Source organism: Melospiza georgiana, chromosome 2, assembly GCF_028018845.1.
Source record: "Melospiza georgiana isolate bMelGeo1 chromosome 2, bMelGeo1.pri, whole genome shotgun sequence".
Taxonomy (NCBI): Eukaryota; Metazoa; Chordata; class Aves; order Passeriformes; family Passerellidae; genus Melospiza; species Melospiza georgiana.
In genome coordinates this window covers 68,318,301-68,344,299 of record NC_080431.1, presented here as the reverse complement: position 1 = coordinate 68,344,299, position 25,999 = coordinate 68,318,301, and the positions used below count along the sequence as shown (strand labels likewise).

Here is a 25,999-nt window from a genome sequence, read left to right as displayed (position 1 = left end):
ATTATAGCTTAGTGTTCATAAGACATTGAGTAGCAGAGTGTAGAACTCAAGTCACAGATTTACAGTAAAATTGGAGGAAAAAAATTGTTAAATAAAAACTCTTATAAAAATTAAACCTGATTTTCTGAATAATTTTTTCTTTATTTGGGTTGGAGAATAATTTTTTACAGTTATCTTTGTGATAACTGTATCATTGTAGAAAAAAATCTGAAAGAGAGATCTCTTTTATAAATATTGAGATCCCTTTCTGGCCGTGTGACTAACAAGCCCTTGATTCTATCAAGGTTAAACGGTGCCTGTGTTAACTGTTAACTCCAAGGTTAAACTTTGTCCTGTGATCTGCTTAATCCTTTAAATCAGTGTCTTCTTTGGTAATCAGAGGCAGAACAAAGGGGTTATTAGTTTTTAAATCTCTTCCAGCCAAGAAGACCCTGCCTGAAAGGGCAGAGACCCAAACACTGGAAAATTTAAGGTCGAATGACATATTTCAGACTGAAGGCCAGGGATAAGATTTACTTTAACAAACAAAGTTTGCCTTTTAAACCCAATGCTAATCCCAGACGTAATTTCAAGATATGGTGAACTAGATTTATTTTGAAGAGCTATGTTTGATATCAATCACAAATTCAGTATTTTATACCCGGATCTGAACTCAGGTGAACAAGTTTGGGAAGTAGGGACTCTAGCAATGTAATTAGCCTAAAAAATAATGAATGATTAGGGTCAGACCTTGAAAGGTAAAGGATTTTCAGAAAGTATTTTTTTTCATGGGAAGGCAGAGCCCAGCAGCATTGAGAAAAGCAACCTATTGCTCTGTAGCGCCCAAACCATGTGAGCTCTGTGATTTGTTAGCCACTTGAAAATCGTATATTATGTTTTTATTCTCCGCTGATCAATTTTATTTATTGTTGTATTTCATGTTTGATAACTGGGTATAAAAAATGACTGAGAGGACTTTTTATAGCCCCAGCCCAACCTCTGTAAGGGAGTCATGTATATAAGCCTGAGAGAGATTGATTCCAGCGCACATAGCTCAAAACCTGAATATTTCTTAAAAGTTCAGTTTCCTTTTAGCATCTAGCACAAATGAACAAAAATCTTCATGAAAATGCAGGTGATGGTTGTTTTGCCATCCCTGACTCAAGTGACCAAAACAAAAGCTAGAAAGCTAAAGAGCCTAGAGGCAGCACAGCCATAGCAGAGCAATTATAGTGTAATATGGGAAGGTAAGGCCTTAACAATTCCCTTAATATCTATGCAACTCTAATGGCCTTCATGGTCTCAAAGATCATAAATAATAAGGATGAAAAATATCCCTCTGCAGTAATAGACTTTTGTTTCCTAATTTTCATAGGAGCACCAAGCAATTGCTCAGTAATTTTTATACATTTCCTGCCAGCTGCTGCAGGCATGTCTCTTGCTAGGGTAGCAATAACCCAGAAGAACAGGACGTGGTGCAAAGCATCAGTCAATCAGTACTTCATTAAAAGTATGAAATGATGGCATGACATGTAAAAAGCATTCAGTATGTGTACAGATTGCACTCACTAAAGGGATTTAATGTAAGTTAGAAACATAAGATCTGAAAGATAATATTGTCCCTGAGATGGGTACAGATGTACTGTATTATTTTAAAGGCAAGAATAATTTAATCCTATTGTAAGTTCTGTTTTTATTCAGGGCTAAAACAAGCAAGTGTTGAATACTGTGTAACAATCCAAGACAATTAGTTTCCAGAACAAAGCCTTGCCCAAAAACAAAACCACCCCATTTTTAATTTCATTGAAACACAAAACCTGTCAGTGAGTGTGAACAGTCACCAGGTGCCAGAGATTTAAAAGAAACACCTTGGGAATATAAGGGTCCATCATAAAACCTAAGTGAGTTATTTTCAGCAGTATTCACTACAAAGGAACATAGTAGATTTCTCTATCAGGACTGATGCTCTTGTAATTGAAGTTTATATAGAAGAAATTTTAGCGGAAATATTGACACTACAAATAATAATGAGATTCCAAGGCTGAACTTCTGCATGGAAGGAAGCAGGATGTGCTATTTTCCTTGACTGATGCTTAGGACTACAAGGAAGGTAGGTAGAAAAGGTGTGGGGGGTTTTCCAAAAAAAGGGACTCCTAAGAACATCTAAGGCATGACAGACCACTAGGTCTGACTTCTGTGTCACCTGTGTTGATAGAAAATCCATTAAAAAGGTATGGTCATTAGGGTTGTATTCAGCACATTATCATACAGTAGTCTTACCACACAGTCATATATCAGCAACACAGATTTAGACCAGGGAAATTGTGCTTCAGTCTGTATACAGCTTTCCTAAAGAGTCTGAGAGAATATGAACAGAAATGTCCAAGCTGCTTGCATTTCACATAGTTCTTTACAGGGTCACCCATCAAAGGCTGTTGAGGAAAATAAATTCTTAGAGGAGCTGAAGTACAGCCCTACTCTCAATTAAAAATATGTTCGAAAAAAAATCTACTATATGAGTACCTAAACTGTTTGGAGAACTGAGAGATTGTCAGTAAGGACTTATCTGAAACTTCACTATTCCACACATAAACTATCTGGAAGCAAAATGAACAAAGTAATAATACTTTATTAGATATTATCTGTAAAGACATTAGAGTGCCACAGTGTACGAGCATCAGTTCAAGTGCAAAACAGCAAATAGAACTGAATTTTGTAAAAAAATCAAAAAACTCCAAGGAAATAAATAGTGTGAAAGAAAGATGTACATCTTCATTATTGTTGTGCAGTTCTCGCCTTCACATCTCAAAGTGAGAGAATGGAATTTGAAGAGGTGCCACGTGGGCACTAGGAATGTTTAGTAAAGATTCTTTCTATGGAAGGTTTAATGGTCTGTGGTTTTTCAGTCTGCTAAAGACATATTTGAGAGGACATATGATAGATATCCTGTAAAACCATGTAATTGGTTAACTGAGATAAGTCAGAAACTAGTATTCATAGTCACAAAAAAATCAGAGAACAGTAAACAAAGTTACAAGGAGTGTAACTAAATTATTAATTTATTGGTGTCTTTCAATCCAGTGGGAATGCATTTTTACGATATATTATAGCAGCAATCACTTCAGTCAAGGCTAAGGAAAATTTTAATTGACTACCATTTTTTGATGGCCTGGCTTTATTTTAATACCCAGGACACATATGGGGGTTTTTCCTATTAAAAAAAGAGGATTCATAAAGCAATGTCAAAACACTTATTTAGTCCTGTCTTGGAGGAAATGGGTCAGTATTGCTAGCCCACATAATACTTGCAGGATAATTTTTTTTACAAAGAAATCTGCTACCTATAGAATTATTTATAGAATTACATTATTTGAAATAAAAGCATTTAATGCTTTCTTTTTCTGTCATCTGATTCACTTATGAGACACATTTAGATTTTCTAATTAGACTTAAGCCCCTGATGAAACATTCAAATGTATATATGTTCAGACTGCCTCCAGAACCAGGCTTCTTCAGGGGCCTGAGTGACGGTGGGAAAATGAGAGCACAGCCCCACTGGAAACTCCTGAGCCCCACAAGGAACATTTGAAGGCTAGGAATATATGTTTTACAATTTCAGTCTTATGTACTGTGTTTTGCTCTAGCAGGTTGTAGGTTGTTTTTTCATCCATCTCTGCCAACTCTTATTCTCTCAGCTCTAAATCTTGTACTCCTCTACTTCCATGTTTCTTCTTAGGCTCATTTCTTTTCTTTCTCACATAAGAGATCTCTTTTCTCTCCTGCCTTTTCATCTCTTGCTCCTTTTTGATTGCTTTAGAGTTTTTGGAGAATCTTGACTGATTTTATAGATTTAGATTTGTCTTGTTGCTACTTTTTCAAAAAGTCAGATTTTACTCCATTTTCCTCATCTAAAAACCTGAAACATTCTTACTTTTTTAAATACAGCCTTTTGCTCCCCAGTATTTCCTACCCTCATAGCCCAAATTCCATCTAACCAAATACAGCTGTTAGAGTCATATTCTTCTCCTTCCATGCTGATTGTATTTTCTCCAAGTGGCATTAAACACAAATTTCTCTCCACACCTTATAAAACATAGCTCCATTTCCTTACTGATTTCTCATTTCCTAAGCTCTTGTGATTCTCCAAAGCTGTCAATCACTCTACACCAAATCTGAGATAACTTTATTGATTTCCACTTTTATATTTTCCCATTCCTGAATGTTTTCCCATTTCCTAGAATGCTATCTTATAGTATTTAAAGTGTTGTCCTGAAAAGAAATCCTCTTCCAAATTATAAGTCTCACTGAAAATTACATAACTGAAATTTTCATGCCTACATATCTGTGTTTGTGTCTGTGTACACAAATGCTCCTACATAATTTGAGGGTTTTTCCCTCAACTTAGAAGGTCCTCAGTCAAACATAGCACAATATGCTGATTTATTTGTCTAATTGTGAATGTGCTGGTAAACAAAGATTTGGTCCATGAAAAGTCTCACTCTTCTATTGATTGCCCATGTTAATCTTCAGACGTTTAAACATTAACCCAAGTTTCAAAAAATAAATCTTTTTTTAAAGCTCAATGTTGTGCTGCTGGTAAACTGAAGAGCATTTTAGTACATATATACTGCACCTGGGCACAGCACATCAGGTCAAGTGAGGTTATCTCCATCAATTACCAGCTTTATTGCTGGCAGATTCAAAAAGCGGGCCATGGGTCTTTCTGTGATAATGGAAAACTGATGATATTTCATATTGTAAACATTCATTATTTTCCAGGTGCGATGGGGGAATACGAACCAAAAATTGAAGTCCATTTTCCTTACACAGTTACAGCTGCAAGGGGAACTACTGTTAAGATGGAGTGTTTTGCACTTGGAAAGTAAGTAAAGATTCTTTCTAATTAGATATCATTGTTTATTAAGATGAAACATGCCTGAATTGTGGTTTCATTATTTTGCTGGAATTTTTTTTACAGACAGTCCTTACTGCATTCTCAAAATAACCAATTGACTAAGCAGCTAATTATGAACTCCCTGTCCAGCCATTTCTGTGGTCAGGAATTCAGTCAGGTTAACAGTGTCTCTGTCAAAATGAAAAGTACCAATCAAATAAACAAAAAGCAGAAAGGCTTTTTAATTGAAAGTTTTACCAGACTCACACCCATTCATTCACAGGGATACTATAAATCAGTAAATTAGTTTGTCCTGTAAAAATGTTGTCTTTGGAGAATAAGCAAACATTCATAGAGTTTTCTTCCCTCCCCCATATTAATGATTCATACACATAGCTAAGAGCACAATGTCCTGATCATGTCCTAACACACTTTGTGGCATCTCCCACTCTATAGTTTTTGCCTGACCTAATAGTACCAGTACAGAATGGGTGTTTGCTATTCATGTCAAGGGGTTTTTACATGTTTGTGTGTAAAAGAGTTTAGGGAGAGAAAGATAAGAGAAACTGAAACTAAAATTACTTCTATACAGTATTGAGATTACAGAATATAGGATGAAAATAATAAGATTTCAGTTTTGTGGTGGCAGCTACTATTAGTTACTCAAGTTACTATTATAATTGTTCCCAAGAGTAAGGATGGCAATGTTAGTATCCAGACAGACAGAACTAAGAGTCATTTCTAGTGATTCAAAGAGATTCTTTCTTCTTGACATATGTGCTGCTAAAAACAGATGTTCTTTCAATGATATTTCTCTAGAGACATTTTAAAAATTTTAACGGGTAGGGTTCTTTCCAAAATACCTCATCAAATTCTGTGTGGTGTGTTGAAAACAAACTCACTGTATTGAATTCTTTTCAGCTCCTTTTCAAAATGATGTTCTTTCGGACATCTTCTCCCTAGTCTCCAAAGTTATGCTGGTAAATATCATATACCCTGCTTGCTTTTATAGTTCATAACTTATCAAAAAACAGGCAAACTTCTTACAGCCGGGTCTTGATTAAAAAATAAGGGAAGGATTGGCTTTTGTAAATCCTTTGGAGGAATGTCACAAAACAGTCTGAGAAATACTATATCTTGCATACCATTTCTTCTTATTTACCTAAGGAAGAACAAAACATAGGAGGTTAGGAGTTTTAGGACAATAGTCTGTTTTGCTGAGGATCATTCCTCCAGGTTGTTCAGCAGGTCTGGTTTTCCACAGTGACTTTTCAAAGCCTGTCTCTACTACCTGAGAGGGCTTTTGAATGTTTTATAGCCATTTTGATCTTCACGTGTCACTGGTCACTGGATTTTTTATGCTCAGATTTTTCTCTTAACAGTTTCTAATTACTGAGTGGATGATATATGTATGAAAATTACTTCCTTCTTGCTGTTTTTTCATGTTTGACCAATACTGACATGCTCTCAATGTTCAGGTCAACAGAAATTATACACACATAATTGAAGAGAAATTCTGACAAAGTTTTTCAGTTTTATCTATTTAGGTTCAGTGAATTTGATGAAGAAACATGACATAGCCAAACCTGTCCAAACAAAATCTGGGAGACCACAGCCCACATGGAGGGAGCCTATAGCAACAGCAGCTTCTGCAAATTCAGTCCCAACATAAATGTAAGCAGTAGTTTAGAAAAAAAATGTGAGACAAGAATTTTGGTAGGGTAGAACACAAGTCTTTTGTTTTAGATAGTAAAAATAAGAATGAAGGACAGGAAAGCAATAAATGGAGAGATTCCCTGAGATGCTGAAATAAATGAGGAACAGAGGCTGATTGCTCCAGGCCCTCTCCTGTCAGAAACACTGCCAAGTCAATAGTTGGCAATGAGGCCCTTTTAGACTCTAGGCTACGGTTGAAGAAGTAACCAACATATTACTTTTTATTTTCCTCATTTTGCTGGAATTAAATTACAGTTGCTGACAGATTATGAGTCAACTTCCCAGTGAAAAGGAGGTATGACACACATTGTCCTCTGCAACCATCACTGAAAGGCAAGAAACAGACCTAGTGATACATTTCACCTTCAGCACCATGAGATTTAGTAAACTCTCTCAAAAAGATTCAATCACTATTTAAAAAGGAAGGTGAAGATGACAGGAAGGACTTTGATTAGGTTATTTCATTTTTTTTACTTGGTGCTAATCTTTAACAAACAAAAAGTTCAAGACCACCTTAATGACCAAGGAATTTAAGGTTACCTAGTAAGACCCCATTTGCTGCTGAAGTAATGGGCAGCTATTTTTACCATGCACATTCCTTATCTTCTTTTCCCAGCCATTAATGCACAATCAAATCAGCTGAGCTGAAATTGCTTTCAATTTGATATGGTAATAATTACATGAATGACATTTCAGGCACCATTTGAAACCTGGAGGCTGAGGTGAGAAGTAGAAATGCATCAAATTTCCTCTTCATTTTCATAATTTTCTTTTTTTGTCCCCATTCCTTTTCCCTAATGCATTGTAGAGGTTGTTGCTTGTTACCTTGCCATAGGTCCCATTTGCTAAACTGAAGCAACAACTAATTTGGCCCTTTTTTATTTAGTATTCAAACTTGATATTTTGAATTCATATTGAAAATAAGCCTGGGTTTATTACAGTCTTAAAACCAATATGCTGCTGGTTTTCTCCTGCTTTAATTTAACTGTCTGAAATATTCTACTCTCTCCACTGTAATTGTGAGAATGACAAATGTTCCAGTGAGATTTCCTGAAGTAGGCATTTGGCAAGTATTCCAGCAAGATCCTTGTCTTCAGTTACAGATTAATGATTTATTAATAATGTTTATTTAGCACTGTCAGTCACTATGGCTGAAAGAATTGAAGCTCTGAAGCTTTTGTCTTCAAACTAAAGTCAAATATCTTAATTGCTTGACAGAGATAAATTTTCTGAGAAGGATTTTATTCTGACCCAAGCAACATGTAGCTGATTCAGTTACAAGTGAAAATATTGTTACTGATGCCACTTACAAACAGACTTTGTAGCTGCTAAAAAATTCAAAGCAATGAAGGAGTGAAATGTCTCAAGATTATCTAATTTGCACTAGACAGAGATTCTTATCAGGAGCATCAGTCATTGTCTAAAAAATCACTGCATAAATCAGTGATTTACTGCTGAGATTTAACAAGACATGAAAAACAGAGGAGCCAAACAAAATTTACTGCATATACATCAGAGTGTGCATATTGCAATTAGTGGCCTTTTGTGCTGGATATATATGCTGGCCCAAGGCTGCTTTTTATAGACATATTCACTGCCACATCTACACAACAACTTATGTTTCAGTGATGTCTATATTTGATATATATGTACCTATATATAGTATATAGGTATGTTTTCTGCCACCCATTTAAATATGTAATTTCTATTATAAATATTTGAATTTTCTTTGTTCCCTAACAAATCAGGGGATCATATATTTAAAAAAACTTGTTAAAAATCCACTGGCAATAACAAGGTATTAACATTTTCCATTTATTTTTAGCTTTCCACCATAGCAAAAATACTTCTTTTTAATTTGCAGAATCACTACATCTTGGTTAGTATTTACAGAAAATGTTGTTAAAATAAATAATTGAAAAGAAAAAGAAAAAAATCTGAATGGAAGAATTCAAAATATCTAAATTAATAAAATTAGTTCTAAACAACAATATGTTAATGCTTGCTTTTGAGTAACAGCTTTCACTGCTTGTGTCTTCTCTTATTTAAAAAAACAAGCTAATTATTTGTAAAACTAATAAATGAGCTAGTGGATAATGAGGTTTCTGTTTGTAGTCCACATAATCCTGATTTTTTATGTCCATTTCAGTGTCAGACCTTAGATTTCTTATGTAAATCAGGAAGACAGATGACCTTGTTCTGCAGAGAAGCTCTGGTGGAGAAGATATCATTTTCCTAGCTGACACTTTTGCACAAGTTACAGCATTCTTGGCTTTTCCTGCTCCAGAAATGCAACTTTTCAGACACTGCCTTCTGTGACAGCAGGTTGCCATTTTAATTTTCTCACGTGTTTCTGACTTTGCTTTCAGGAGCATATAGAGGCTACTGGTCCATTCTTTAATTTCTTTTTTCGTGTATTTTATTCAAAGAAATAATTCTGGTGCTTTTGTTTAGCTGCTCATTAGAAAGAGAGGAAATTAATGCTGTTGATATGCAAAAGAACTCTAAATTCCATCCCCACTATATGACACATTCATTAATGAGGCACTTCGGTGACAGCCATCCAAACATGCTTCAGCTCTTCCTTACTTATGTCATAAGTACTTTTAGCACTATTATTTTAAATACAGGACTTAAAGGCAGGCAATGATAGAAACATGGTTTTTATTTTGAAACCTCAAAATGAAAGTTTTCATAGTTTGAGAAATGATACAGGACTGGTTTGTGCAAGTTGGCATGAAAAGCTGTAAGTTCCTGCCCTTTTCAACGAGCCCAGACCCCTGGCCGCAGAGGAAAGCAAGAAGAGTGCAAGTGTCAGAAACATCTTTCTTTTTTTCCCTTTATTATTCTTTCCGGCATATAACCCTAGGTTGTCTTCTTGCTTCTATATGAATAATTCTACTCAAACTCTTTCACACAGATTTTTAAATTTTAAACTGTGTATTATAAACACATCCTACCTGACCCTCACACTTCAGCTTTTTCCTCAGTGCATTTTTGTTTGTGCATTATAGCAGACTTCTACTTTATTTTCCATATAAAAGTCACATTTCATTGGTTTTCTGGCTCTGTCAGAAAAAAAATTGAATTTGCATTATGATAGTGCCAGCAGCCAATTTTGAGTGAGTAATCATATTTTATTTCTCATTAAAACAAATTACAAGATCTGGGGTATTGAAGTACTTGTAGATTACCAGAGTTTTCAATCTTTGCTCTTAAAATAAGTGCTGTATAGACTGCCAAAAGGATTGTTTTGCTAAAAACAAACAAACAAAAAAACTTTATGCATCCCTTTATTTATACTATGGTTATTTTTAAACCATATAGATCAACACAGAGATATTTGAATCAAAAGCATCAATAAACAACAGTGCTGACAGACAATTTTTCTTATGACTCACTGGCTTGTTTTTCTGCATTTTTGAGAGACTATTTTATGCTTATGCTATTTCTTTACAATAGTAACATACACATCATATACCAACATTCCCTTTAAATGTTAGGTTATTTCACTTTGACAATGTCAAAACAATGTTTTTGTTTTGACATATACTTAGTTAATGATAAGAATAAATTAACAATATTTATTTATTTTTGTTACTGAAGTAAAATCAGGCAGTTTTGATAGATGTATTGTTCATTTTGTCATATTTAATTTAATATTGCCTTAATAATTCCATTCTTAACTAAGGGATTTATAGCTCAGCTGTAAACAATCATCCCATATGTAGTAGGGCTTGCAAGAACTCAGCTGAAAGTCCTTTTAAAAATCATCCTTTCTAAATGAAACGAAATGAAAAGAAGATGAATCTATATATATTTAAGTCATACAAATCAATGAAATTTATGACTTTTAATCTAAGAAGGATTCAAAAATGTTCTATTTAAATAATGAACCCTGAATCGATTCAAATTAATAGATGTCTCAAAGTTTTAAATCCATTAAATACAGTAGTTTTGTTACCTTCTGTTCCTGTTTTCCTTTTACTAGACTTTTCTAATTTTTCTAATTGATCTTAAGCTTATATTAGAAATGCTATTATTTGTTTCATGTCACTATCAATATTTTCATTGCAGACTATATACCTGTTGTGGATGCACCATCCTGGAAGTGTTTAAGACAAGGTTGGATGGGGCTCTGAGCAACCTGGTCTAGAGGAAGGTGTCCCTGCCCATGCCAGTGGGGCTGGAACTCAAGAATCTTTGCTTCCTTCCAACTCAAACAATTCTATTAATCTATGCAGAAAGAGCTTACTACATATTTTTCAATATGCAGAAATAAAGGCAGAGTGTTTGGATAAGTCAGTATAATACCTAAGCAAAGATCAGAGCGGCCAAATAAAAAGTCTTTATGCTCTGGTGAAGAGCATTTGATTGTAACTGTGGAGAATTGCATGAAGTTTCTGAAGAAGTTATTTTTTGTTGGTGTGGCTCATTAAGCCAACGACAGGGTAATGGCTGTGAAGCAGTTTTCTAGATATTGCAAACATTTTTGCAGGTACAAAAAGACAGGCTTTCCATCTAGCACGTGCAGTTACCCATCTGGTCTCTACACACAAGGGAGCAGAAGATTCCAGCATTGCACCATTGTTTCCTAACTTCAAGGGACTGACTTTAACCCTCTCTGCTCTTCAAATCTGTGAAATAAGGCTTTTTACTTTCAGATCACCAGTTAAAACTGTCAGCCAAGTCTTGCACATATTTCTCCTTGACTTCTGTCCTCTAATTGGCTTATCTTGGCAAATCCAGTATTACCTACTGGTCTTGAATATTTCCACACAGGTCTTCCAAGATTCTTCCCCCAGACCTGGCAGAAGGCATCTCCTTTTATGAACTGTCAAGAGAACCAGATAAAATGCTCCTGTAATCAGACCCCTTCCCAGTAATCTAGAAATCCTCTCATGAGGATTTCTATTCTGGGATCAGACTATTTTCTAACCTAAGTCTTCTTGTTATCAGCATGAATCCACATCTTGCTTCAGCTCTGGTGTGGTGCTAAACAATAGCAGAGCTAGTGTGCAGGTGATACTCGAAATTAGCCTCTGTTAACTGAACTACACTGAAACCCAGGGCATTGACATGAGTGAGCAGTCAAGGCAGCAAGCAGCAGCTGAGTATTAGTGGACATAGTCCTGGGAACAGAGCACGCTTCACTGATGTGTATAGACATATGCATACATACATGCATACAAAATAAAAAAGAGCAACATCTGGGATATAAATCAGGCTTCATTGTTTTTAGAGCTAAGTATGACAGTTCTGTTGTCAATGTATTTGGGATATCTCAGCAGATCTGTGCTTTTATCCCTGAGGATGAGCTGTCTTTTCCTTGGACAATTGTATGGAGCTTCTCGGGGAGTGAGTGTCTCTTTGCTAAGGATTCTGATAGCTCATGGAATAGCCATTCAGCCATGGAAGTTGCTTAGTTGTTGTCTTTTGGAAAATATTAAGCTACTTGTACTTTTCCATGAGCACTGAACAGTTCTTTCCTGTTCCCACAGAAGCACCTTTGATATTAAAGGTAACCTGGCATTAAGTAAGTCATTCTAGGTGCTATACATCCAATTCATTGTTGGAACTTGGATTGAATTATTTAGTCGTTTTCCTACATATAGCAGAATTACTGTGGGAACAAGGCATGCTAATAATTTAACATGTTCAAGCCTCAAGCTAATTCACATTGTAAAAGCCCACAGGTAGTAATTTACCATCAAAACCAAGGTTTAGCATGATGTTCTATTTTCCATCTACAGGCCACAGAGACATGAAATGTATGTTTTCTCTTTTTAAAACAGAGAAACCATGCCATAGAGTATTAATCTGATTTCATTATTTGTCCAAAATGAAACTGCGCGATAGATACAAAAATCTATATAGAAATACCTAAGTTCCATAGGACAAAAAATCATGTTACTTCACATCAGTTCTCTCTACTTCAAAATATTTTATTAATCCTATCAGATGCCAGATCTGGAAGTTGTGGAAACCACTTTTAAATTTTATTGATAACAAAATACTTGCAAGAAGGAAATAAATACTCTCTGCAGAACATTTGTCAATGTTATAAATAAGGGTTTCTTTTCCCCTCAAGATAAGGTTTTGATGAGAGGATATCTCATCTTTTTAAATGCAGACATAGCATCTTCAAGTTGAGTTTGTTTATATGACAAAAATAGATCCAGGATTCTCTTTCTTTTTTTTTTTTTTCCCTTTGATAGCACATATTTTTTATATCAAATAAATATTTCTAAGACTTTCATCAATTTCAAGTTCATTTTCAGCTCATGCTGAATAAGTATTTGTGTTATAAGGTACGAGAGCCAGACTGGATTTTGTTCCTGATTTTCAGGCTGGATTTGGTTCTGTTTTCTTCTAAGTGGACTTGTTCTTAAATAGACTTTGTAATACTGTTACAGATATTGCAATCATTCATAACAATGTAATAAAGATTTTTCAGTAAATCTCAAGTAGCACTCCCAGGCCTCATTCTGCCTCACTCTAAACCTAAAATTTAAATTTGATGTAATTTGCTGTATGGCATAATGGAAGTAGGAGAAAAACATACCCAACTAAGTCCCTGTCAGCAGAATGTCATTGTTGAAGAGGCAATATTACCAATCCCTTTTCTTTCTCTCTCAGAACCCTCAAAGAAAATTTATAAATTTGCTAAAAACTGTGTTCAGTGACTTGCGCAACTTTGCAGCTTTACTGTAGGTTTAAGGATGGAGGAGCATTTTTTTTATTGTTATTCCAAAATTGCTATCCAGAAGCATATGTGTAGACTTTCTCTCTGTGTCAGAGTCTGAGAGGATCAGAAGGAAATGAATTCTAGGATTTCTCAGGAGAAGGTCACCAGTTACCACTGTTATGTTTCCCTTAAGGATTTGCCACAAAGAAATAAATGAATATGGTACTGTGGCACAAGAGCCTTAAATGCAGCTTTTCTGGAAATCATCACACTCATTGTCTTCAAACTCTGTGTCTGATCAGCAGGTTCAAAGCCATCTTGCACTCTTCAGACATTCTAGATTTTTGTTCACATTTGCATCCTCATTGATGGTATGTCTCAATCTTTAGGATTTTTGGACTCATTGCAACTAGTCTTCCTCATCTTCTGCACACATATGCTGGTCATACCTGTACAGCAGAGTCAGGACAGCCTAGATCAATGTGCTAGCTAAAGAAAATCTGCCTAGGCAAAATTTAGAAGAGAGAAAATGATGCAAAATTTCAATTATAAAATAACACAAGGCAAATAAACAGAGTTCTATTGCAGTATTGTGGCCCTGAAGAACTGTATGAACACCTGCCAAATATGTCATCTTTTCAAAGAAATTTTCTGCTTCAAAGCATTATCTCTTAAAATCATGGATTCTTCAGGTATTATCCCTTTTAGTAAAACAGCAGGTATCATTTATGTCTTTTGCTTTTCAAATTGTTTCAGATTACTCTTCTCAACAGCCTTGATCACAGGCTGGTGATAATCTACCTGTTAGGTCTTTAATATTTTTAGAGTAATGTCCACTTCAGAATGCCCCCAGACACATGCTGAGGTAGAGTGTGATACAGAGACTAGAAAAAATAGTTACTGAATGGCTGACGAAAAGCAGAGCTTATTTCCATCATTTTTAACAGACATGATGGCTCATTACCTCCTCAATCCCACCACAGAAATGCCATCCACAATCCTGGGATGGCAGGAATATAATATGGAGTTTTGCAACGAGGACAACATCACCAAATACATAGGAGATATTCAGCTCTTTCTTATTAAATTTTTACCTGTGCTGCTGTCATTTAATCAAGACTAAACACCATTACCTAACTTTTAAATGCAAACCCAAAAGGTTGTGGAATAGCTTTTCCACTGTCTTGACTATTTGTCAAGCCAAGACCTTTGCCTGTTGTGGTCTTGTTTGATTACATACTCATTTGTTCATGATTAACTCAAATTTAAGAATTTGGAAAAACATTTAAATCACCAAAATTGTTGATTATATCATCTAACTTAGGGTATGGACAGCTACATTATCTAAATTTAGCTGTTGAATAGTTAAGTGTGAAGATTGAGACATCAGTTTAGTCTCTGATCAACCAGTAAAGAGGAACTCTGGAGTATAATTCACTGCAAATAATGAACCATTATAGAAAATGAATCATCTTTATACATGGCACTATTTTAGATGCTAGAGATGCTCTAACATGCCATAATTTAAAGTGTGAAGAAAATGCTGTGTAGCTGGATATGCAGCCAAGCAGGCACTGTCCTTGCTCTGTGCCATAAAGAACAAGCTAATAGTGGTGATAAGTGGTGGCATGCCCACATTAATATACGACACTCATATATGTAATAGATATTTTCAGCACAGTCACGGGCATCTGTTGAAGAGACTTGCAGACCTGGACTTGTTCCTGTACACTGTCTTCAAGATCATCATCATTTGCTTCTATTCTCTTTTAATTTTTGAATCACCATACTCATGGCTGCTGTATTTAATGTATTTCAGTTCTAACTAAATTTTAAAAACCGAATGAATGAAAAAGTGGTTATTATGTCTCATAAAACTCTGAACAGATTTATATGGGACCTTCTAAAGGTAGACGTCCATGGTTGATAGCCATTCCTGAAATCCTCAACATTTTAACCCGCATAATTATCCTATAATAATGAAAGATATTTAATACAGTTGCAAGACAGGAAGCTGTAAGAAAGAAAAGGGTTTTTTCCTAGTCCCCATTGGCAAGCAGAGGTTTACAAGATATATTATGATGTGCACCTCTGGGTTTGAAGACACAGCTCAGAACAGTGATGCATGGTAAAGAGAAATTGTGTGGAGCGGAATTGAAATTACTGTAGTAGATAAAATATTTCAAATTATCACATCAATCTGTACCAACAAAGTACAGAAAAAGTAATCTATGTATTCCTATTTAAAATATTCTTGAAATCCTAGAGCTCAGATCCAAGGAAAGGATATTTTAAATTTCAGACATTATTCCTATTTCTGCCACTCCCCTTTCCCAAAATAAACATGGACTTTAGGTATGTCATAAAATTCTTTCACATATGAAATTGGCAGGAAGAAGAATCGCTTCAAATAATTTTTAAAACGTTTTTATTTCTATGTTTTATTGAAAATTGTGAAGCATTCCAACTAATTCAACAGCACTCATCCCAAATAATATACTGCTGAAAACCAACTCTCACAATCTCTTGTAAATGCAAAGGTAAAATTATGACTCATATTTTCTTCAAACTCAAAGTGTGCAAGCCCACAGTGATGTCTATCTCAGTTACCAGGGACCACTTATGTTTTTTATTTCAACCTAGAATAATGACAAGTTTAAAGATGGTATTTCTGAAATCAAGTAGCGTTTTTCTTGGTGGTACTAGGACTTAACAATAGTATTCAGATGATTTTTTTTTCCAAAAATGAGGAGAAATCTTGTCTTTAAACTCAACTGAAGCTCAAATAAATTTATTCACAGGAGTTGAATGTAGCTGTTGTGACAATAAACAAGGAAACTGTATTCCCATAAATATCTGCTGGGACCAAAATAAAAATGGGTTATATTGGTTATAAGATTTAGTAATTATCCATATTACATTAAACTCATATTAATGCTAGAAATAATTCTTCAGTTATTCTATTTTTCAAAATGCTGCGGATCATTTGAAAAGATTGAAAACATGCATATGTTTTTGGTTTTTTATGGTGAACTTCAGCAGTTTTCTAGAACAGTCATACAGTTTTATTCTTTCACATTCTCACTCATATGTTTCATTTCATTCTCACAGAAGTCACAGAGGAGAGATAGGTATAGATATATTTTATTTCAGATGTAAAATTCATGTCACTTGTGAGTTATGCAAGGAAAATAAGCTTCATTAAACAGAACTACAAGTTTTCTGCAAATACTGATTTGCAATATGGGAGTACTTTCCTTTGAAATCATTAAATCTGCTCAGCTAAAGTAACTTTTTCTCCTTGGAAATTTCCACTTACTACCTCATACTGATGAAGAAATAACTGAATTGTTTTAAAATATGCTTCCTTATGAACCAGACAACCAGTTTCCTCTGTGTTTGCCATGTTATACACATTTACTTGCTGCAAGAAACACAAAAGCAAATTTTAAAAAATTTGTTAAATGTAAATTAAAGGAATGTTTCCAAATACAGGAATTTCAGAATAATCTCATAGCAGCTTAATGAGACAATTTTCGTTGTTTATAAGCTCTTGAATTTTTCTCAGAAATATACATTACCAAAAAAAATCCTTCCATTAATACTATTCAGCAGAACCCATTTTCCTCCATGACAATAGAGAAAAAGCATTTTTGTCACTGATTTTCCTGGAAGCAAGGCTGAAGGCCAAATAACTATCAAAAGGCAGCAAGCATGACACCCTTAAGGTGCCAAATAAAATATATCTGCACGCTCATTTCAGTCATAAAGCAGCAGTTGCTGAGTCTTATTACACTGTACCAACATAAAGAATTCCTATTCCTACTGTGGACTTGTGTTGTGATAAATAATCATCAGTTAAACTCTTGTCTGTCCATGGTGGATGTTTTGCAGCCAGAAATCATGACACAATTATATTCCATATAAAAAGAGGACTACCATACAAGGAGTTAACCCTTTAGGCTGAATGTAAAACAGAAAACTTGCACAATCTCCACAAGTCACTCAAGAAAGGGTCTAAATTCGAATATCAGAATAAATTGTGCAATAAGAAATTAACTATGAGAGCTAAGGAAGGGAGAGAAGAAACTAAGATTATTTGTACTACGTCTGATACTGACATACAGATATTAAAATATAGCAAATAAAATGTGTAGTTAAGGATGTGAAAGGGATAACATAACTGGTGGGACTAAGAAAGTTTTACTAGTGCATCAGAAAAAAATACCCTTCATATTTAAATCTTAACATGTTGACGTACTTTAATCAGATAGGAATGGGAAGTTCTTTTGGTCTTTAACTGAAAAGTATGTAAAATAACTTCTTATAAGAAACAAACTTTATCAATCAGAACTATACAATCTGTAGAAGAGCCCTCAAACCAAACCCAAAGACACCAAACCCAAGACACCAAAATTTGAAATCGGCCATCAAGAAATTAATTTAAGGTTAAAAATGAGAAAGATGCAAAGTTTCTATGGTGATAGTGGGAAAAAAAAAAAAAAAGAGGTCTTATGATCCACACCTATCACATGATACAAAAACATTTATAAAAAGAAAAATATATACATAACTGGAGTGCTGGAGAGAAGAGACCAGCCTGTTTTGCCTAGCAAGGAGGAAAAAAACTATTCCATCCAGGTATTTCTTCTGTGGTGGATAATGATAAAAGATCATTTTGCAATAATAACAAGATATTGCAGGAACCACATGCCAGAGATGAATACATACACATTCACAGTAAAGTTCATTTTGTCAGGTTAATTCATCAGTGCAGCAAACTGATATGAAAAATAATTGTTTTCTCTTTCTGGTATATTAAAAATGAATTTCATATTGGACTATGTGTTGGTTTTGTAAGGTAATGATATTAATAGGCTCAATAAAATTCAGTGGCACTCAGGAGTTAAAATTAGACAAATCTGATAATCAGGTACAAGTTTGGGAATTGTCTTAATCTCTATAAAATACTAGAATTTGGAGCATCTTCTCTGCAAGTTAGAATACGACTACTGTGATTCACATTACTGCATGTGATACTAACTGCTTGAAGAATAACCAGAACTTGCTTGTCACATGGTTATTTTTGTGCCTCAAACTGGATGCCCTGAAATATTAAGAGAAAGGTGATATTCTTAATGAAACTCCCTACATTTATAGCAAGTGAAAGTCAGCAAATGATGACAGCAATTCATAGCAGTTTTGAATATAAACTAAATTAATTTGAACTATTATGAAGTGCTTTTCCTCATCAAAATTGCCACAAGACCCTGTGTTTATATCTAAAGTTAGACTTGAAATAAATACAAAATGTGTCTTTCAAAAGTTCAGTTTTGCTATGGCATCCTCCATGCTTCTTGTGGAGTACCTGAAGCAGCCCACTTTTCAGTGCACAATCAAATATTTTTTATTAACAGTTCTATTTTTTTCCCTCCTAAATACCTGCCATATTTAGAAAAATGTATGTCTGTACCATAAGGCCCACTGGGTGCACAATGGCTGATGAGTTTTTGAGCTAAAAAGAAAATTTTATGAGTACAAACACTATTTAAGGCATTTTTTCCCCCAGTATGAATGTAAATGATCCAGGGCCCTCACAGACCTCTGTGGAACAGCAAGTTGCAGTGAAAAACCCTTGTGCTGCCACAAGCAAGAGTGTAATGCTATGAGACAGTGACAGGAACAGCAGTGCCATTAACATGTCTTGTCATACAACCATTTTTGCAATTTGAATAATATTGTAATAAAAATGTCTCCAAACCTGTGGTCACTTAAATTTACCCAAAAAAGAAATTCCTCACCTAGACAGATATTTTTATTGATTGATCTGAACTGCAGTTTCATTACAGGAGAATTGGGATGTTTTGGAATTTTCTAAGTTCATCCAAGTTTTGAAGTTGTTTTCGTTGACTTATGGAGTGGCAGCATTCAGGAGGAAAGCACAGAGTCCTAAAGAAACTCTAGAGAGGGTGATTTCAAGTGATTTTTTTGATCTCGGTAAAAACAGCCTCCCCTGTGGATGAAAGAGACAAATTCCATGTAGCAATCCATTTATTAAGGATCCCCTATAGAAAGTGAATTAGATCAACCATTACAGGAACCTTAATTGTGATTATGCTTTATTGCTACTTAGATTATTAAGTGTTTAAACTACCAGATAACAGAATCCATATTCTCAATAGTGGAAGAGTGTTAACATTAATTTTGCTAAATATTTCAGCCCTGTTCCAACAATCTCTTGGAGGAAAGTTAATGGTCATAATCCAAGTAAAGCCCGCCTGAGAAAATCCCAAGCTGTGCTTGAAATACCTAATGTGCAGCTCGAGGACTCAGGAATGTATGAATGTAAGGCTGAAAACTCTCGTGGAAGAAATGTCTTCAGAGGACAGCTACAAGTCTACAGTAAGTGGAACTGCACCCAGCATTGTCCTGAAATGCTTTGTCCACACTTAAGGCTTTGGTCACACGTGAAGCATTCCAAGGTTCAGCAGAAACAAGATACCTTGATATATAGAGTATACACCTTATATCAACAATAGTTTTGAATTAAGGTATATATTATTATTCCTTAATATTGCATTAAGGTTTGAAACATAAATAATGTTGACTTCTTTGAAGAATTGACTTAAATATAATTTCATATGGGATTTGTGGTTTTTTTTTAAATTAAACATAGAGCTATAATTTTGAAAGTCTATTTCTTTTCATTAGGATATAGCAATGACAAGCAACCTGAACATGAATTATTTGTCAGAAAACAATGCTGTAAATGTTTTAAGATTATTAACATGTTTTTATTAACATTTTACCTGTGCCACGCTTGGGTGCTGATCTTTGTCAAGTTCATTGTACTGGAATGAGAACTTAAGATGGATTTGTTTCTTCCAGAAAATTTTCAAGGCATGCACAATTTCAAAAAGTTCTGATCTTCACAAAGTGAAGCAAAAAAAAAAATTTTGAATATAAATAAAAGACTAAGTCATGCATCAGATTGAAAATAAAAAGGGAACCCTGAAAATAAAAGTATTTGACAAACCCCATGAATTCTATATTATACTGTTGCTGCATTCTAGGGTCCAGAAACAAAAACCTATGTATTACATACCATGAATACTTACAAGTTAAAGTTTGGCGTATATCACACCTAAGCTTGAGTTCCACTACTTTTTATCAATTTAAACCACACTACTTTGTATCACTCCATGAACCCTACAACCTTAAATGCTTAGCAGAGGACTTAAAGGTCCTCTGTGTGAGGTTACGCAACAGATCTTTCAAATTGAATTGTTTTCTGTCTTCAAAGATCCCAGCCAGTAGAATTCCAAATGCTGCAGTTTAGATAGAAATGTCTATGGAATTTCTCCTCTTAATTTTCTTTTTATTTTCCTGATTTCAGCCCGTGGCTCCTAACGCCTTCTCCCCATCAGTAAATATAAAGAATTCTCTGTCTTTGTTACACACTTTCATCAAATAACTCTAGACCAGGATAGTATATTTCGTTTATTTTCCACATATGTCAATATTTTCAGGACCCTAATCAATTTTCTGTCTCCTCTGGCTTTCCAATGTCTTTCTCTTAACTCAGTTGATTTTAGTGAGTTCCAGCATATCTCTGAATCATGCTTCCTTCCTTGCTTTTGATTCTCATCCACCAAGAGACCAGGGGAGTCTTTTTTCTTCAATTTTTGTATTTACTGGAAAAATTATGTGATGGTTAAGATGACAGTCTGTGCATTTAATTCCAGATTTTCCATCTTGCACTTGCAGCAAAGTTTTTATAAGACTTTTGCTGAAAACAACAGTCAAAAAAGCCCAGCACCTACTCTATGCCTCCTACTATGACAATACTCCACTGGTATTTCTCAAATTCTTGCTAAAAATTACTTCCATGAAAGTATAGCAGCTCCTGCCAGGCACCTGAGGGCCAGGGGAATTTAGCAGCTGGTCTTTCTCTACAATGTTTCTTAAAATATAAGACATTCAGAAAATTTAATTTGAGTTATAAGATGTATCCCATACATACACCTCCTACCTGTTTTTTAGAGCTGTGAAACTACTAGATGCCAAAGCAGTGTATGAAAGTGTTATAATTATCACTGCTTCCCTCTTTCACAGTTAAAAGACTATAAAATGTGCTCTTCAAGAGAGAAGGTAAGATGCTATAAAAAGAAATTATATTTCTTCAAGGGCACCATGCAGGTCTGTGGCATAAAATGACAGCAAACATGATAGAGTGTTCTACACAACTCTTTCATCTCTCATAAGCCTTTTGCTCTGAGCAGAAATAAAGCTGGTACTCAAACCCATGGAATACATTTACAATGTTAGTTTTGTTGTATTCTGTGTAGATAGAAATATTAATTTTTCATTCTCTACCTTTTTCAAAATTATATTTTTAGAGTCTCTGCCTTTAAGGGATAAAGCACAAATTTAGCTCATTGGGGTTTTGTTTTGCAATAATTCAGTACAATTTCTTTAACACTTTAGGAAGAGAGTTCATATTTTCTTATTCCTCTATCAATAGATACATGAGACTAGTAGATTAAGTTTCACCTATCTGCATCAGCAGGCAGCAAGGTTAGAACCAGTTACAGAGGGCTTTCAGACAGACAGTACCAGCAGTGACCTCCAATACAGCAGGACAAGAAGCACAGGCTTTACTACAATCCCATAGGTGCCTTATCTTGGCCTCAAGATAAAATACTCCCCATGGAGCCACTCTCAGCCTTCAGTGCTCATGGAGAGAGCATCAGTGTGTCACCGGCCTACAAACCTTGGCTACTCTTTCCAGAGGTGTGAGAGGGCTTGTGTGAGAAGGCTTCTACGCAAAATTGAGCAAAATGTTACTTCACAAAACACTCAATTTCCTCTGCTGACAGCTGGTGTTGCAGGATTCGGGGGCATTATCTGAAACGGCCCTTTCTGCTGTACCTTTTGTTCATAACAACAGTCAACATGAATTATTTAACTGTAAGCTCACTGTCTTTCCACTGACATCTTATTCCTCCAGGTGGCAATGATTACTTTGGCTCAGAAATTCAGATGTGGGCCGTCATTTCTGTACCAGGGGTTTCTTGTAAAATTTCCGAGCAGTCTGTAGGACCAGCTGTGTCATGCTGCGGTCTCACAATTTGCATATCTCTGTAGAAATTCACTAGCTGTCTGTTTGAATCTTCTTCATCCTGTCAGTTGCATCTGATCTGGGTCACCACAGAGCATTTTGGAGAAAGCCCAGGACACCCAGTCGGCCTGTCTAGTCACATTTAATCACAAACTAGTGATTTCTTGCTTCTTACCTGCTGCTGCAGTCCAGATACACCATGACTGCCTGATGCAGCTGACAATTTGGATGTTGTTCAGAAAGCACTGTTTCGGATGCTGACAACTTGAGATTATTGTAGTCTCAGCACTTAGTGGAAATTCAGCTGTAGGCATTAACAACATAATTTTTACAATGCCAGGAATCCTCTTATGCATTACAACCTATTTTGAGAGGTGTGATTTTCCCCCAAGTGATCTGCTCATCCTGTAAGTTTCTGGGAAATTTTATTCAAGCTCAAATTGATTAATAGAAGAGGGCACAAAAACTAAAACATGAGTGGATAAATTTGCCATTAGCCTTTTCCTTTCTCCTCAAATTCTTGCTAACAGCATTTTCCCAATGATAAGCACTGGTATGACCAATTCCTGCTCCCCTCTAACTCTTAACTTTTTGGGTTTTTTTCTATGTTTCCTACTCACTACTGCCAGGATCAGCAGGGGATGGTGATGTGAAGCGATTATAAAAACACGTTTTTGGCTGTTTTTCTTTTGGCTGTATATCAGTTCCCTCATTCTGCACATAGCAGTGCCTTCCTGGCAGCTGAAGGGAAGGCTCACCATAACACAAGAGTGGAACAAGCACCTGACAGCAGGAATATTCTGTAATGCAGTGTAACTGACCATCCTGATTTTAAAATCTGTTTTAATTACTTCCCTATAAAAACTGAACAGGAAAAAGTTCCACTCCTGCCACTACAGGTTAGTCCCACACAGTAAAACTGGCAAGAGAAGAGATTTTGTAGTCAAAAAAGTAAATTAGTTTTAAATTTGATTTTCTCACTTATCCTTCTTAATATGCTTCTTCTGCTTAACTCTTCCCAATTAATCTCATATACAGGAAAATATTTTTTTTTCTTCCCGAATTCTGTATTCATTCAATTTTAGAACATTATTTTAAATTATTTGTCTATGTAAAATTTTGTGTTAATTTGTCTCAGACAAAAAAGTGCTTAAAATTTTGAGAAATAATGTAAATTTTCTTCACCTTAATTTCATTCTGCATAGACAATTTAAAAATCTGCCTGTAATCTTGCAGATTTATTTCAAATTTATGTTTACAAAACATAAACATTCTGATATCCTTGAATAAACAAGTGCAGAAATGCAGCATAAAATAAGTCATGGATGGGATAGATGTATCTCAGAAACACTGGATAGAGCTCTGGCACAGCACTCATAAAGACTACTGAACGCTAAAATGCAAAATCCTTCTCTTCTCACAGTCAACCCAAAGCTCTTCACTGGACAGATTAAAAAACAACCAGACACCTTTTTTTCCCAAGAAGAGTGTTGCATTTATAAGAAAAAAAAAAGGACTTGTTACTTTTGAAATCTGGCTAAATTTTCTAATTAAAATAAAGTGTGATTATGGAATGAAGTTTTCTTTTCATACACATATATAGGGTTATGTTAAAAAAAAAGACCCAAAAATGTTACATTGAGTAAGAGGATGTATATTCAGTTAAATGCTTCAACTTTAAAAGTACTGATAGGATTTTAGAACAAGGGTTAAGATTTTATGGGGAGTGACCCTTGCTAATAAGCAGAGAGGGAATTCTCTGTGATAAAGTAAGGAGTACATAGAGAGAAATAGATGCCAAAAAGTGATGAACAGCATTTCTCTCAATCATGCTTTTAGCTCTGTTCCAGATACATCAACCTATTACTTTGCTACTATATTCTCAGAGGGGTGGGAATCTTGCCTTCACTGATGGCAAGTTCAACAGCTTGAAAAATGTGACTCCAAAGGCCACTTAGGCTACGAGGAGAAAATTCAGAGTAGAAATACCTCCACTAATGGAAAAAGGTTGTTCTGACCAATCAGTCATGCCACTGTGATTTGCAAGTTTGTAGTTTCAGAAGAAAACCTGTGGCACAATTTTTTTGGCAAGACAGACACAGACAAAGGGTAGGGAACCGCAGTTCTGAAGAGGACAAGTCTGCATCCAGGCTTGGGGCAGCTTTGTTTCAGTGTAAAAATGTGCATACCCTTTTCTGCACACTCAAATTCATGATGAGATAAACTCAAAATAGAAATGTGAGACTATACATGTGTTGGGTCAAATAGTAAAATTTACAGAAAAGCAAAATAATGAAAATAAGTAAATATAAATTGGAACAGCTTACTTCCTCCTTGAAACTGCATGATTTTATGGTACCACTGGCTGTCTTTTATTACTTTTTTTGCTACACATTTAACTGTCTCATCTTCCAGAATCATATTAATGTAGTTATTTTCAAAGGAAACAATTTATCCTCAGCATGCTTCCTTTGCATATTGAAGCACTCAAAATGAGAACAGCAACTGTACAATACAATTAAATTATATTTTTAGGACAACGGAGAACAAATAAACAGGGTCTCCCAAAACATATTTCTTTCTGCAGATTTTTGTGGATCCTTTATTATAACTTCAGAAAGAAGAAATTCAGCACAGCAGAGCACATGTAGAGGATTTCATGCATTGTCTTGACTGTAATAAGAGGAATGAGGAAGCAGAAGTTTTTTGTCTTGGGTTTGGGAGTGGGGCTGGGTCAATCTCTCTGTTTTCTTCTACCAAAAAGGAAGTGTGTGATACTTCTTCTAATATTTCTAGCTTCTGACAGATGTCTGGTCTGGGACTCTAAAGCAGACTATTACCTGCTTAGGAATGATAGACACCTCATTCACTTTCTTTATCATCCATGCACAGGATGTAAGCTAGAAGCAGTTAGTCACCTGTCATGCCTTTTCATGTCTTCTCATGTCTTTGATTGATGACCAGTCAAATTTCAGCTAGATTCAAAGATTTATTTTTAAACTGAATTCCACATGTTTGAGTACATTATCAGTTGTCTGTCATAACAAAGCAGAGACTTTGTTATGACAGATCTGGGCTTCTGTTCAAACCATGCAGAATTTTACATCCCTTTAGCTGTGCCTTTTAGCTATTTATTCTTTATGATTTGGAAAAACAACAAACAACAACAACAAAAATCCCAAACCAGCATTTGATATCCTTAAGTTAATTATTGTCATCCATCACCCTCTGAGTTATACAAAGTGATATGGCTACAGAATGAAACCCAAAAGCTGACTTTTAAGCATACATTTTTATTTCTGTATATCAATGCTTGGTTTCTCACTGAGTCATATAATGTTTTCCAAATTATAAGATCTTATAAATAGCTATCTGATTGACTGCCACATTAAAGTTCTACTCTGAAAAACATATTCCTTGTTTTTGGACAGACTATTTCATGAAATTAGGTACTAGTGATCACATATTCAACTATTAACGGTCTGCCTTTATAAAAAGACTGTTTTAAGATTGATTGATGCTCCTGGTGTAACATGCTCCTGGTGGATGACGGAAATCTCCTGGGTTTTGTGCTTAAATACAATAAAAGCTTTTTCTCACT

The 25,999-nt window shown here is 35.2% G+C and overlaps 1 protein-coding gene across 6 annotated transcripts in view; it reads left to right on the top strand.

The window, feature by feature from the left end:
- The window catches only part of CNTN5 (contactin 5), a 610,938-nt gene that overhangs the window by 461,452 nt on the left and 123,487 nt on the right, over nt 1–25,999 (top strand). For all 6 annotated transcript variants that reach the window (XM_058044080.1, XM_058044103.1, XM_058044112.1 and 3 more), the window contains 2 exons: nt 4,759–4,861; nt 19,498–19,679. In XM_058044080.1, coding sequence (XP_057900063.1) covers nt 4,759–4,861; nt 19,498–19,679 — 285 coding nt within the window. The remainder of the gene's footprint in view (nt 1–4,758; nt 4,862–19,497; nt 19,680–25,999) is intronic.